The 16,176-nt window shown below is 37.4% G+C and overlaps 1 protein-coding gene across 1 annotated transcript in view; it reads left to right on the forward strand.

Moving 5' to 3' along the window:
- The window catches only part of LOC149216614 (DNA mismatch repair protein MSH1, mitochondrial-like), a 73,342-nt gene that overhangs the window by 38,077 nt on the left and 19,089 nt on the right, over nt 1-16,176 (forward strand). Inside the window, exon 6 of the mRNA XM_089391249.1 lies at nt 8,113-8,160. Within this exon, the coding sequence (XP_089247375.1) occupies nt 8,113-8,160 (48 nt within the window). The remainder of the gene's footprint in view (nt 1-8,112; nt 8,161-16,176) is intronic.

Genomic DNA, 16,176 nt, shown 5'->3' on the forward strand with positions numbered 1-16,176 from the left:
ATTTTCCTCTTTAAGTTGTGGGCATTTGGAGGGAACTCACACCTTGTTTCCCTTGCATAATTTTTGTGAGATCTTGTCACTACTTTCTCAAGAAAGGAGGTCTAGTGTCCAAGTTTCAAACAACATTTTTGAGGACTCTCCTTGAAATTTAGTTGAGGACTTGAAGGACCCTCTTCTCTTTGTAGTATTAATAAAAGATCTAATTTTCTTGTGGGAGCTTGGGATTTCTCCCATGGTATCCTATCTCCCCATTTAGAGGGAGACTTTTCTTGGGTGGATTGACATTTGCATGGTTTAAGCTTTCATACATCATTCACTTACATGCATGCTTTAATTGGGAATTAACACAACCTCACTATCACATTTCATTAAGTTAAAGTTTGTTACAATTTCATTTGAGCTTTGCATTATCTATCTAATTGTTGCTTGAAGCTACAATTCTTAACAAACTTTGATTCGTTTCCATTTACCTTGGTAAGTTGTTTCATAAGCATTTGCATACATGCTTCAATTTTATGGTACATTGTTATCTTTAATATTGGAGCAATTTATTGTCATTGTCTACTTGAAACAAATTTGACCTTCAAGCAAATTACTTGTGTCATTTTAATTCATTGATGAAACACATGCAACACTTGTAAGCTAATTTCATTCTTCCAATTGAAGTTTTTAATTGCAACTTATGTTGAACACTATTTCATTTTCAAGCATTGCAAATCAATCTCTTTGAAGCATTTGCATGTATCATTATTTTAATTTGGGGAATTAACACAATTTGCATTTCATCTAGGCATTTTAATGTAGGAAGGCCCCAAGCCTCATTAAAATCTTACCTCCAACATAAGTTGGTTGAAATAGACATCTTAGGGATCCTCTACTCCTCTATTGACTCCTCACTGTGAGATCCATATCATTGGGCTAGGGTGAGGTGTGAGGATTGAAGAGTAAAATTGTAATCTTGTTGTAGAGCTAATTAATAAAATTAACCAAGAGCACTTTACATTACATTTACTTTACTTGTCTTTTGATGGTTTGAGTTTTCATATGCAAAGTCTATTCCAAAAGCAAGTATTGTAATCATTTCAAACAAGTGTTTTCTTTTCATGTTTCAAGTCTAATTGCATATTGATGTCTTGGCTTAGCACTTCATTCTTTTACATTTCCAAGTTAATTACTAATTTCTGGGTTTTGGCAAGATATGTTTCACATGTTTTGATTTATAAAGTTGATTATCTCAAAAGCATTTTGTATCTTACATATCTTGTGCTAACAATTCTTATTTACATTTCAGGGTTACTTTGTTTTCTCTTTTGAGAGCATTGCATTTTACTTTGAGCAAATATATCTTTAAATTGTTGAGCGAATTCCTTATAAGGCATTGGTTTTATGGTTTTTAATCATATTATAATGGCATTGTTATTTCAAGTTGTTCAATTCATATTTGCCCATAAATCCTTAAAAGTAATCCATTTTCACTATAAAACTCTCCTAGAAACTCACATCTTTTAACTTAACTTTTCATTAGAGACCACCCCCCTTAGCTAACCTAGGAGATAGTTCAAACGGAGAGAGTCGAGATTAGTGTGACAGCCCCTTCTCTGAGTTCCTTGCCACCAACCACACCTTGTGGGGTTGAAGGCTTTTCTCACTGACTTGTAGGTAGGCGTAGGCGGTAGGGTCAATAAGACTGAGAGCTGGAGAGCCGGATAGGGTGACGCAGTCCCTATTAGAGTGACGCAGAGTAGCAGAAGCTGTATTGTTGCTGTGGGATCGTTCATCTGGTGTTTTAGCCAGAATATTTGTCTCCAACTGAGAGGTACTACTGCCGAGGGCATTCTCTGTTGGGTGAGCCATTTCTGGCACCCAGGTTGTATTCTAAAACTGCATAATAATAAAACCCTCTGAATAGCTGCACCGGTTTTCCCGCATTGGGTTTTTCTGGGGACATTAGTCCAAAAACAATGGTGTCACTTGTGTGCTTGTTTACTTTCAATTGATGATCTATATGTGTTGATACTGTCCTTGTATTTATTTTCAGTATCTACATGGTAAATAACTTGGTAAGTAATTGAACAAGTAGGAAGAAATAAGTCAGATAGCATAGGAAGAATTTCTAACGGGTTAAACTTAGAAATTCCAACAAGTGCCAATCAGGGGCTTTGGCGATAAAATAAATTTTGTGGGTGCCGAAAGGACCAGGCATATTTTTTTAGTTAAGAGTGCTAGAATGACTTAGCACATACCTTCGAAAAGATGATTGTATTTGGTCTTTAGTTTGAAGACAGGGTGGATGGAGCCTCAAATTTCTTGCCTTGGAAGGCTAGGGTCACCTAGGTTCTTAAGGAAACGATCTCTAGGAGATTGTTGAGAAGGTGATCTCAGAGTTGACAGATGCCAAGGAGAAGGCCACTTTAGCTAAGAGGGAGATAAAGGCACAAATGGTTCTCTTGGATTCAATCAAGGACTATTTGATCTCTCACTTGTCTGAGAAGAATTAGCCAAGGAGATATTTGATGATTTGGCGGATCTATAATAGAGCAAGACCATTAATGGGAAAATGGTGTTGAAAGACAATCTCCAGTCTACTCAGATGCCTAGATTTGACTTGGTGATGAGTTAGTTGATAAAGATCACCTAGATTTGTGATCTCCTTACAACAATGGGGGAAAAAGTGGATGACGTAGTGTTAGTGAATGTGGTGTTGAATAGATTCCTAGAGACATGGGATATGCTTGTCAAAGGAATGTATGCTTGAGAGAATCAACCCACATTTAATAGGCTATGGGATGATTGGATCTAAAAGGAGATGAAGAAGCAATCAAAGGACAAGAATAGTAAGTAGGGAGGTGACAAAGACTTGGCTCTTGTTGGTAAGATAATGAAGAACAAAGGAAAGGGTTTGAGCAAGAGTGAGGAATCAACCTCATAGCCGAAGAATAAGGACTTGACTAAGGTCAAGTGTTTTGCATGTCATAAGACAAAACACTATGTATTACAATGTTTAGAGAGGAAGAAGGGTGAAGGGTACGCAGTCAACTGTAGTTGCGTCAATAGAAGCTCAGGGGGAATAGTTTGCCAAGAAGTTTGAGATAGAATTCACACTCATTTCCTATTTCTCGATTACCATATCAGTTGGTGCATGGTTATTGCATAGTTTTTCCACACATCATATGATAGGAGCACTAGAGTTGTTTGACAACTTGACAAATTGGGACTTGGAGATGCATATGGAGTTTGGTGCTGATACCAAACATTTAGTGAAGGGAGTTGGGACAGTATTATTCCAGCTTGAGTTAGGAGGTCTGTTGAAAGTGAAGGATGTGCTATTGGTGCCTTTGCTTTCAATCTCTATGATAGAGAATAAGGGGTTTGCTATAGCATTCCAAGATGGATAGGGACTGATTAGACCCATGAGATGTAGTTTTAACAATGGCCATGTCATTGGAGTTAGAGAGGGCAACTTCTATAGGTTAAAGGGCCAGACTACACGAGCCATGACAAGTAGTAGGACAATGATAGAGAACAAGGAGCGGGAAGCTCCAAAGATTAAGTAGGATAAAGGGACTCAACCTTCATGTTTAGGTGGGAAGGACAGTCAATAGGGCCTTCCAAGTTTGTCAAGAAGGCCTCATGGTATGAGATGACTTTACAAGATGTTCATGAGTAGGAGGCTTTTAGGAACAAGTCCAATGGGAGTAGGTCTTTGAGGATGATTTCGAACTAGGTGGCAAGGAAGGCTTCTGGTTCAAAAGGAGCAACCATCGTAGCGGATGCAGTTCCAGTTAGCATAAGTACCTCCCTTGCTAAGAGGGAGTGTTGATGTTTGTAGCTTGGGCATGTACTTTTGCATAGCCTAAGTACTTGGGCATGCAATAAGTTACACAAAGTCTCTTTATGATACTTTCTCAAGTATGCAATAAGTTGCTTTTGTAGTTTAACCTAAGTCTAACTTTGGAAAAACACATAATTAATTATGTAGGCTATTGAGCTAAAGAAACTTAGGAAAAGCAAAATATTTACTTTAATGATCATGTTTTAATATCAAACGTTGATCTTAAGTGAGGCAAGATTTAATATTGGCCATCCATCACTTTGGAGATTAGGGTTAGGGATTTATCTCAAGGAGAAGCTACAAAAGCAAGACTAAGAGAGGAGAAAGGGATACCATACAATGGCACTAGACATTGAGAAAGAGTTTTTCTTAAGTGATGAGTGAGATACTCAAGTGTGTCATGTTTGAGGAAGGTGCAGGAGTGTAGTATAGGAGATCTAGATCGACCAAGTAGATTAAAGATAGATCTAGGGTTTGATCAACTAGACTTAATCTAGGGTATGTTGTATATATATTTTCCTTAGTTGGGCCATTATCCCGGGACAGGAGGCCAATTAGGATCTAATTAAGATTTAATGAAGAATTGATTTGATTGGGTAGAATTTGTGTGTGTCATATGCGATTGAGATTGGATGTGTAATTGTTCTTCTACTGAATATTTTGTTAAAAACCTAATTGTGCTTTTATTTAGTAGATCTGTGATTGCCTAGTAGGAATTGATTGCTAGGTGCCGGGTTCAAAATTTAACAAACCCTTGAGCACATCCTCCTAGGTTGAATGTTAGTTATTTGTATTTTCATGCATCCATTCTTGGAGAGTGAATTCTTGTGGATCTCTTGCATGTTGACTTAATCATCATACCTATTTTGAGTTGTACAACCTCTTTTGGAGCCCTTTTCTGTAATCTCCTTCCTAATTTTTGGATGAGGGCAAGTTCTCCTTGGGAGAGTTATTTAATCATCATACCTATTTTGAGTCGTACAACCTCTTTTAGAGACCTTTTCTGTAATCTCCTTACTGTTTTTGGATGAGGGCAAGTTCTCCTTGGGAGAGTTATGTCCACATATTTTGACATGGTCAACGATGGATTGATGAAGAATCTTTTTGTTTTTGTTTTTGTTTGCTAGTTTATTTGTGACTTGCAAGACTAGCCTTTGGCTAAGAAACCATGAGCTAAATGGCATCTAAGTCATCAAAATCACCCGAGGGTCACAAGTTTTGCTGGGCCACACCCACCCTTAACATGGCTGGATTTTTTACCCATGGGGTTTCAAACTGATGATCTTCTCACAAGGAGTGTGTTAATAGAATACTTTGTCATTGATTGTTCTACATCTGTGGATTGGTTTGATGAAGAATCTAATTACTACAATTTTATATTATTTATTCAATTTGTCATGGAGTTAGCAAAAAAATAATTTTTTTTATTGTATGAGAGAAGAGACTTAGTTTATAAAGAGGAGCTTTCTCTTTACTGTAATGGTCGCTGTGACTTTGGGATTGAAGAGCTCTCCCCTTGGACTTCGTTTGTACATCACATGCTTGGAACCTTATGGAGGATTGGAGGTATAGTTTCATGTGAAGCTTTCTTTGTGCACTTATTTTTCATATTGTAGTAGGAGATTGTTGTAGCATGCTATGAATTCCTTGTAGTGAGTAAATTATGCATCATTTGGATAGAGTAATGTGAGATTTTTTTTCTTTCCTTTTATTTTTTCCAAGGAAAATCTGGGTATGTCCACTCAAAGAGATCACATCCCACTGGCCAAACTAATTAGAGCCTAACCCTGAGGGCGTCAAGGAGAATTGACCTTGTGATCTCCCAATCGCAAGATGCTTTAGCAATGGGATCTCTACCAGTTAAGCTAACTTTCATGGCTAAGTAATGTGAGGATGTTACCTTGTGATTTCTATTGTTATAGTGTTAGTTGTTCATCTGACAAACACAATTTTTGTCAGATTGACATAACCTTGCTTTCGTGACAATTTAAGTATGGCATCTTTAGCCTTTGAAGGTGATTTTTTGCTATTAAAATCAACAAGCTAAGGTTGATTTGTGGCATGCATAGTAACCTCTATTGCCTTATATTTTCACGCACTTGGCCTCTTTGATCTATGTTTCCTTGACTCTATTTTCCCAAGGTGTGATAAGGCACTTAGTCTTGGGGTTTTCCTTTCGTTCTCACACCATTCATTAGTCCATATATGTTACAACAACACATTTTGTTTAGATTTACTCTTCAATAAATCATGTTGTGCCTCCAATATATAGTCTTAGCAATCCTATCCTTGTGGAATCCTCCCTTGAGTTGAAGAAGAGCCAACCAAAAGAGAGAGGAAGATCTACTGTGGTGATAATGGGTAGCCTTATTGAGTTGCAAAAGACTAGCCCCTTAATGCTCGTGACTTTACATCACGTGGGAGTGTTTTGTTGTAATAGATTCAATATCATCTTGACATGCAAAGAGGTTTGCCTCCAGTGTTGTAGCACTCATGAAGTAGAGATTCTAGCCTCTTGATGCTCGTGACTTTACATCATGTGGGAGTGATAGGTTTTGTTGTAATAGATTCAACATCATCTTGACAGACAAAGAGGTTTCCCTCAAGCATCGTACTACTCCTGGACTCCTGGAGTGGCTATTGCTGCTACCTCCTTTGTCAACTACCACATAAAAAATGCAAAGAAGGCATCTCTTTCTTACAATTGCCTCACTATTCATTCATTTTGGTCTTCCTGTATATATATATTTTGACCTTGTTCATAAAAGCCTGCACTTCTCAAGTTAAAGTCCTAAAGCTCAAGTGAGGCTTTGGTGTACTGTTTAACTAAGAGGGGAAATGTTACCTTGGTTACTTGCGACCCTTTATCCTTGATAGAACACCTTTTGAAGTTACATTCATTACCCCATAGCCCAAGCAAGGCACTGGTGACAGCCTTTCATCCACCACACCAAAAACAAAAAAGAAATCCATTTTCCTTTTTCCTGTTTGTTTTGTTGGTAACCCCCTTTGTTTCCTCATACTCCATACTAACAGACTGAACTGAGTAAACCATAGGGACGCACTTGTTAACCAGGTCTAACCATTGTCTAAAGTGAGAAAGGCAAGGTTACTCTGGTGATGGTGAATTGCTTGTGTAAGTCGCCTTTGGGGTCTCACACTTGTGATTAGGACTTTTGCACCAAGTGAGAACTGGGAGGTAATAATATCCATTTGTCATTTTAGAAGAGGCTTAGAAAGAAAAGGAGTTGAATGGATGAGTGGGGTAGTCTGTTAAACGATTCTGTTATCAATAATTTCTTATATATGCTGAGTGCCGTCAAGACTTAATGGAGGATATCATCTGGAGTAGATGCTATGAGTGTAAGGTACTCATGGACAGTAACCTCGTAAGGCTTGTTGAGGCAGTAGCCAAAGTCTCTGACCTAAATTGTATAGCATTTCTTGCAATCTAAATAAAATTCTGATCATCGTATTGAGATTATGCCTTCTAGACATATAGCTCCTGTTCTCTAAAGGTTCCTGCTGTGAGACTGGATCTGTCTGCTCATAGGCCTTCTACTAAGCCATGTCAATTACAAAACAAAACCTTTTATGGGGCTTGAATTAAAATTTTGACTTTTATTAGCTTATAGAACTAGGTCTTGTGATTGTTTGAAGTTTCCTATTATTTCCCTACCATTCTTCTACTTATGTGCATCATAACATGTGCAGAGCACACCTTTTGCATCAATATGAAATGAAAATTGCATTAAAAGTTAAATTTGCTGTTGGACCTATTAAACAGACAGTAAATCTGCTCTGATTGCACTTGCCACATTTTAATAGTGTGCAGCAGCCAAGATAAAAAGGAAAAAGCCATCCATGTTAGCAGAATTTATTTTCTCCAGAATTGAAGAAACCTTCCAGAGTATGCAGTTTGTACAACTATCTCTTATGCATTCCCTATAATGCCTTTATTGTTCTTTAACTTCAAGTAGTTAGAACGGTCAATATACTGTAGTGATGCTAAGAACAGCAAGAAATGTACTTCAAAGCACTTGGGTATTTGGGGACTTTTAGTTTTGAAGCTTCTCCATGCTTGTCCCTTGGGTTGAATAGCATTTTATTTATTTTTTTCATTCCGCTTGATTGTTGATGCTATTTATCTGTTTTCCAGTTGGGTAATGGAAGACACATTAGGCTAAATAAACAAATTCAAAGAATCTAATTGAAAATCAAGATGAAATTTGTCCCTATGATGTGAAATTGGAATATGAGCTATATTTTTCAATGTGCAGAACTTACGACAAACATTGGATAAGCTAACTCAAAATGGATTTTCAATGGTGAGTAACTTGCTTTTATTTCATTTTATTTTTTCCATTCCCTAATTTGAATGCCATTTCTTCTAGTTTATTTTATTCTTCTTCATTGTATTGACATCTTAGAGAGTTGCATAGTTTTGAATCTTATAATTGCTTAGTTCTGCGCAATAGTAATTATATTTTAAGCATTTTCATTTAGTGTATAAATCTTTAATTTTTCACATGCTATGAATTTTGTTGAAATTCTAAAGCTAATGCTTTCCTTAGAAGAGTAATCCTGAACTAGTATTTTGACAATACAGAGAAAACATTGCAGTAGGAAAGACAAAATACATATAAAGAGTTTTATTTGTCTGTTGGGCTGTAGTCTAGTGATTGAGCATTGAAATTGGGCATCACTACATGAATGACTTAGGTTCAGGCGCCGGCAGAAATTGACCAACTCTGAGGGGATTGATATGAAGATTAATTCCAACCCCACCACTCCCCTACAAAAATGAAATCAACCACCTGCATCAAATGGGAAATTTTTTTATGATGACTAGAAAAAAAATCACCACAGAGTTGGATTAGTCATTTATACTTTCATGCATGCTCTTCATGTTGTTTGTCAAAAGTTGTTACTTTACATGCATCCTCTTGTTAGAAACATGTCTATTTTATTTTGGGAAAATTCTTATGACAATTGTAAATTGTACACCTTACAGTCTTTTGTCACAAGGTTGTATCTAATAGGTGTGAAACGTAACCTTAGATTGGAGTTCATAGAGTTTCTTCTCCCATAATTTTGTCGCATGTTCCTCTAGTTGATATCAGAGTTGCGAAAATCATGATTAAATTATGATTTTTTCGTTGGGCCAATTCAATCGCTCAATTAAATCGACCATTTTTTCAATTTGACAAAATCGTGATTTAATCACGATTATTACGAAAAAATCGTGATCCGATCACTAAAAGTCGCCGACTGTGGAAACAAGAAGTTTTTAAAGGTGAAGTTTAGTTTTTTTGGTTTCATTTTGCAATTAGAGGGAAAGGGTGAGAGCTAAGGACGAGGAGTACTAATCTACGAGGGCGAGAGATGAGAAAACCGAAGGAGTTTAAGATCCCAAGCAATTTTTTTTTGAAGTTGGACCAAGTTTCTTCAGCAGGGTGTGGATTTCAGGTATGGGCATCAAATTTGGCCCTATTTTTTTGTTTTCTCTTTGATTTTCCTTGGGTTTCAGCCACCCATATATTTTCCATGATTTTTGCTGGAATTTGTGTTTTTTTTCCAATTTTTGTTGCATTTATCAGAGAGTTTTTTTTTGTCAAAAATTCAAAATGTTGATTGTTATTTTTTATTTATTTATTTTTTTTACCCAATTTTTGTTGCATTTATTGGAGGTTTTTTGGTCAAAAATTCAAAATGTTGATTGTTAATTTTATTTGTTTAAATTCTTCTTGTGCCCTAGTTTTTTCCATGATTTTTGCTTGGGTTTGAGTGTGTTTTTTTGGCCATTATTGTTGCATTGAGTGGAGGTTTTTTTGGTCAAAAATTCAAAATGTTGATTGTTAATTTCATTTGTTTAACTTTAAATTCTTCTTGTGCCCTAGGTTCAAACTTCAATCTTACATTAAGACTCAAGAGTTCAACAAAGTTACAAACATGCCAAGAAAATTGGACCCTATGTGGGAATTTGGTGAACCTGATGGGGGGTTTGACAGATCAAATTTGACTTGCAAGTTATGCGGGCAACATATGACAAGGGGGAGTATACCGATTGGAATTCCACCTTGCACAAATTCTTGGACATGAAGTAGGACTTCGCACAAAAACAAATCCAAAAATCATTTGTAGAGCCCTCAAATCATTGGAAGATATAGAGACAGCGAAACTGTCCAAGGCAAATTTGAAGAATCAAATAGCAAGGGGTGGAGTGATGGGAGGTGTCTGTTAGAGTGGTTCTTCTTCTGCTTCAACATCAATTTCTACAGTCAACCCCACAACTGCCTCATAATTTTTTATTCCTAGAACCACACTTGGTGCACATCCATCTATCAGGTCAACTCTTAAAAAAAAGAGAAGGAAGAAGTTGACAAGTTGTTGGGCAGGTGTCTTCTTAGAGTGATCTCCCCTTCAACATTGCCATGAATAATCCATTTTTCTAGTGTGTGATTGATGCTATTGCTATTGTTGGCCCGAGGTACAAAGCCCCTTACTATGATGATTTTAGAGGGCATATTCTTAAGAATGAAAAGGTTGAATGAACTGTAAGATTGGAGGAGTTTAGGGCATCATGGGCATAAACGTGATGCACTGTGACGTCAGATGGTTGGACTGATCAAAAGGGTAGAACCCCTATTAACTTCTTGGTTAATTGTCCCAAGGGGACAATGTTTATGAAATTTATTGATGCATCTGCACATATTAAAGATGCACGGTTATTATGTGATTTGTTGTACATGTTCGTTTAGGAGGTGGGTCCACAACATATTGTTCAGGTCATAACGGATAATGCTGCAAATTATGTTGCTTTTGGTAGGATGCTTATAGAGAGGCATCCTAACTTATTTTGGACACCTTGTGCTACACACTGCATTGACTTGATGTTGGAGGACATAGGAAAAATTCCTTATATCAAGGATATTGTTGAATCATAAAAAAAATTACAAAATTTATATATAATCATGCATCTGTACTTCATTTGATGAGAACATTCACCAACAACAACGAGTTGGTGTGCCTTGATATTACACGGTTTGCCACTAGCTTCATATCTCTTCAATTTTTTTTGAATTCTACGTGGGATGTGAAGAGAATGTTTCTTTCAGAGGATTGGCGTACTTTGTCATTTAGCCGCAAACCAGAGGGAGGGGCCATACTAGGAAAGCTTCTAGGTGGGAGTGTAGGAGGTGTGTAGCATTACTGAACCTTTGGTAAAGGTTCTTCGATTAGTTGATGGAGATAAACCCCCAATGGGCTACTTGTATGAGGCCATGGATAGGGCCAAAGAATCCATTCACAACTATTATGATGATAAGGGGGATGAGGGGTTTGAGAACCAACAAGTGATATGGGCAGTGATTAATGAGCGATGGAACAATACACTCCATTATCCCATTCATGTTGCAGGGATCTATTTGAACCCCACATTTTCTTACTCCTATGGTTTCATATTTGATGTAGAGGTTATGGATGGATTCTTCACTTGTTTAGAAAATGGTGTCATCTCTAATAGAACGTGCAAAAATTTCTAAAAAATGGAGATATACAGGATGGTAGGTGGCACATTTAGCTTTGACATGATTATCCATGATAGGAAAACCAAAGTGCTAGGTATACTTCTGTTTTTTTCAATTTTCAAATTTCATTTTCTTTTCACACTTTGCGTCAACTTTCAAATTTCAATTTTTTTCTTATGTTTCTCTTATTTATTGTAGATGTGTCGTGGAGAAGCTATGGTGGCAGAGAACCCAATCTCCAAAAGTTTTCCATTCGAGTGCTCAGCCAAACATATAGCTCCTTCGAATGCAAGCACAACTGGAGTGTATTTGAAAAAATACACACCAAGAAGCGCAACAGGTTAAAAATTATCCAATTAATTTTTTGAATTCATTAAATAATAAAAAAATATAATTTATTATTTTTATAATTATTAATTTATAATTTATGACCCTCGTACAGGTTGGAGTCCCAACGCCTTAACGACATGGTCTACGTCTACTACAATCTCTGATTGTGGTTGAGGCAACTTGAGAGGACACCTGATGTGGATGCCATCTCATTGGATGGGATTGACAACACTTATGCATGGAGGGTTGAGGCTGAGAGGCCTATCATGGAATTGGCCCATGATTGGTTAGAGGAGGAGGTAGTGGAGGGGGTAGCAGTTGCAGAGGAGGAGGAGGAGGAGGAGGGGCAACAGGAGGAGGAGGTGACACACCCTACCATGGTCATTAGTAGAGGACATGGTCTAACTTGTATGGCTCCTAGTTCTTCAAATTTTAGAGGACATTAGAGTCTAATGTCAACTCTAGGGCCTTCTTCATCTAGAGGGAAAGATGTTACATTTTCTCCTAAAAGGGGTAGGTGAAATCATTAGTTAGTTGGTTCATTTCATTGTATATGACTCATGATATAAGATACATTATCATATTTTGAGGTTGAGTCAGGATTCAGGCTTCAGGATTCAGTACACGATTCACTGTTATGTGTGGTGTAGCACTAGACATATTACACATCTTATGTTAGTTCTATTTTCATATTTTTGTGTCAATGCATCTATTTTATGTTGTGGATGCTTTAGATACTAAAAAAATTGAATAAAAATGATTTTTTTTGTATTTTTTTAATTTTGCCGATTTTTTACCCATCTTTACCAATTTTATCCTGTTTTTTTACGATTTTTTCTGATTTTAGACCCTCGCAGATTTAATCTCGATTGCGATTATCGCAACATTGGTTGATACCTTTCATGAAAACATAGTTATTGCTGTTAGATTTTATACACACAAGAGGCTAAGTAGGAAAACATATAATAATGAGATAGATTATATTGATACATTATTGTTAAAATTGGCAACTAGGGCCAAATTCCACCTTAGGATAGATCATATGATGGAGATGATTATTACATTGGATTCCTCTTTTTGAGAGGTCCAATTTTGATATAAAGATCATCTCATTCTGACAAGCAGAAATGGAATTTTGTATTTCTCTCTCTTATGCACAAATTGTCAAGGTTAGCCTCAGTCAAATGTAGGCTCAAAAGCCCAATAGATGTGTCTCCTCACCCTCAACAAAGTGTATAAATAGGAGTGACCCCTCTCCTCATTTGGACATCACTAATCTCATCACATATCTCTCTCTCCTCTCTTGATTGGTTCATACAACTTGGAGGCAACCTTCTCTACTTCGCACGTGTGAAAGGAGGACGAATTTCTGGAGTGTTTTGCTAGCTGGCAATTTTAAGGTTATAGGGCAGCGTTGACCAACGTTGACCCTTGTTGTTTGACTGAATTTGACTATGTTTTGGAGGCAAAAAATTGATTTTTGGAGGCTACATTTATTGGCATAGATATCGAGGAGTTTGGAAAAATTTGACCAAGGTTGACTTCAGATTTGACCACAAAATTTATAGCTGCGTTTTGTCTCCTTTGACTAGTTTGACCGAACTATTTTGGGCTGACTTTGACTCTCTTGGAAGGTCAAATTGATCTTCTGTTGACCGAGCTGCTTGGAGGACATTTTGGGGCTGCTTTGACCAACGTTGACTTTCTGGTTAGGGTTGCAATTGACTGCTGATTTTGACAGGACTGTTTTGGGCAAGTTAATTTGATATTTGTACTCTCTCTGCTGAACTATTGAAAAATAATAAGAATATTTGATCAAAGGATTTCCCCACATTGGGGTTTTTCCCTGGCATCCACCATATCTCGTGTCCTCTTGTCTTGGCTTGTCTTCTGTACATGTTTTTATGTTCTATCTGCATTTACTATCAATGTGTTTAAGTTAATGTGATTACCACTGAATATAATGGGAAATTGTCATTGGGCTAATAAAGAAAATTGAAGTAAATTGTGCTAAAGCATAGAACATACCATTGTTATCTAAAATTAACATGGTATCAGAGCACTCAGGTGAAGACAAGGGCCAAGCAAGAGTGAGGAAAAGCAATCGCTAAGGGAAGCTGTTGGATAAGGACTTGGAACTAGTCCCAATGACGACTACATCTTGTTGAAGAATCTGGGGCAATTATAGTTAATGAGATTCTTCTTAGCATGATAACTATTTGTGAGGTATTTTATCTTTAGCTTATTAACACAATCTTTTCTTGATATCATTAGTGTGTGTATTTCTTACTTCATCGATTATCTACCAAAACAAAGAGACAAGAACACACGATGTTGGCTTTTTGCTAGGGCCAAAACCTCTCCCTCTTGGAGAGGAAAACCCGCACAAAATTCTTCTTATAGAGATTCCAATTGACGAATACCAAGACCATGACCCTTGACCTACTATGCCACTCCAAGACCAAGACATCAACCCTCTTCGTTGTCACTGCTGAGATCATCATTATGCTGCACCATTGAAGCCATTACTACTTTACCACTGAGATCTTCATTCTTGTTGCTCCATGACTGTTCCTTCATCGAGCTTTTCAACATCACAACGAGATCTTTATATACATGAATGAGAGCTGCACTGAGATCACTGTTGTATCATAGTTTCACCATTGATATCTTCATTGGAATACCACCGAGATCATGATTGCATCATGACTGTGTATGCCGAGACTATGACTGTGTATACTTCTGCACTATGCTTTTCACCAAGACTATAGCTATGCCCTCCTTGCATCGAGGTCTGCTGCAACTATGCTGAGACTATATGGTTGTGACCTTTTAACTAGGCCGAGACATCAGGGATATATGTGAAGATATCACTGTGATACTCATCTGAAAGCTATAGTAATCCTCCTCCATACGAAATGTTGAACTGTTGCCCTTATCCGAGTGTCCTGTACCACTGTACCTTGTCTGAGATTCTGAGCTGCCTGCACCCATCCAAAATTACAAAGACTTGTCCGAATTTTTTTGTGTTTCTTGTGGTGACCTCAGCGTGGTATTTATAGTGGTTATGTCTCCCTAAATAAGCTGACATGTCACAGTGAAAGGATGTGTCTATTATTTGAGTCGACTTGACATTAATATATATTTTGAGGCCGACATAGGTGTTCTTCTTCATCGTTTTGTTGGCTGATGTCTTCAGGAGGATTGTGCTTGTCTTAGAGGGCTGTTATAGACCTTTATATAGAATTTTATACATTACACATAAGCTCAAGAAGAGCATGACATTGACTCTTTAAACTAAATCCTAAGGCTCTCAATGGGAGCCACTAAATAAATAAACTTCTTGCTCTGAAACCCATGCAACAAGGAATAAATTCTTTTTCTTGTTTTACAAAAATTAGAATACAATGTCATGAAGACCGAACCTAGTTATACTTTTTCCAACACATATTACTTCAAATCCGAGGACAAGCTTAAGGACAAATCCGACTGTCATGCATGGAAGTTGACTCTAGATCTAACATTGGAAGAAAATGATGCCATGGACTATGTCAAAGGAAGAGTAGTGGAACCTCCTTCAAATGTATCGGCAGTTGCATAAGCGAAGTACAAGGAAGGTGACGTTAAAGCTAAGAAATTATTGTTGATTCTATTCACAAGCCTTTGGTTGCCTATATTTATGATTTGGAAACATCTAAGGAGATGTATGACAAGCTGGTTGGGATGTTCAAAGTAAATATTGCAAATCAAGTTCTCTTTCTCAAGCACAAGTTGAAAGACATCAAGATGGATGGAGGAGAATCCATCCAATCCTACTTCATGAGGATTACCAAGATCAAGAATGATCTCCTTTCTATTGAAGAAGTCATTGGTGATAGGGAGCTCACACTTATTGCACTTGGAGGCCTTACAAGAGAATGGGATGTGTTCAACACCACCATCCTCAACAATGACAGGATTCCGAGATTTAATGAATTATTGGCTAGATGCACTCAAGAAGAAATAAGGATGATGGAAAGAGACAAACCCTCAAACGCAAACAATCCTACTGCCTTCTCCGCTCATACTAGGAGGAAGAACAATGCTGGTCCAAGAAATCAAGGTCAAGGGTTCAAAACCGGAATTCAAAGAAGGAAGAAAAGGAAGATGCTTCAATTGTAACAAGTTTGGCCCCTTCGCTAGAGAGTGTCCTCACAAGAAGGATACTCCAAGGGATGATGACAACAATAACAACAACTTCAAAGGCAATAGGTTCAACAACAAAGGAAAAAGAAATGCTCCCGCTGCTCGAAATGGAAATGGTTGTCCTCCCAAGAAGTCGAGAAACTCCAGGTATGAAGAAGTTAATGTTGTAAAGCAAAAAATGTTTTATCTTATTTCTTCCCTCACGACTGCCTCTCTTTCGGATGCATTGGATCATTGGTTGATTGATAGTGGTGCCTCAAGGCACTTCACTGGGTACAAAGAAGCTCTCTCTAGCTTGAT

The sequence above is a fragment of the Pinus tabuliformis genome, chromosome 1_1, assembly GCF_031772625.1.
Source record: "Pinus tabuliformis cultivar Carrire ecotype Pingquan chromosome 1_1, CPIR1, whole genome shotgun sequence".
Classification (NCBI taxonomy): domain Eukaryota; kingdom Viridiplantae; phylum Streptophyta; class Pinopsida; order Pinales; family Pinaceae; genus Pinus; species Pinus tabuliformis.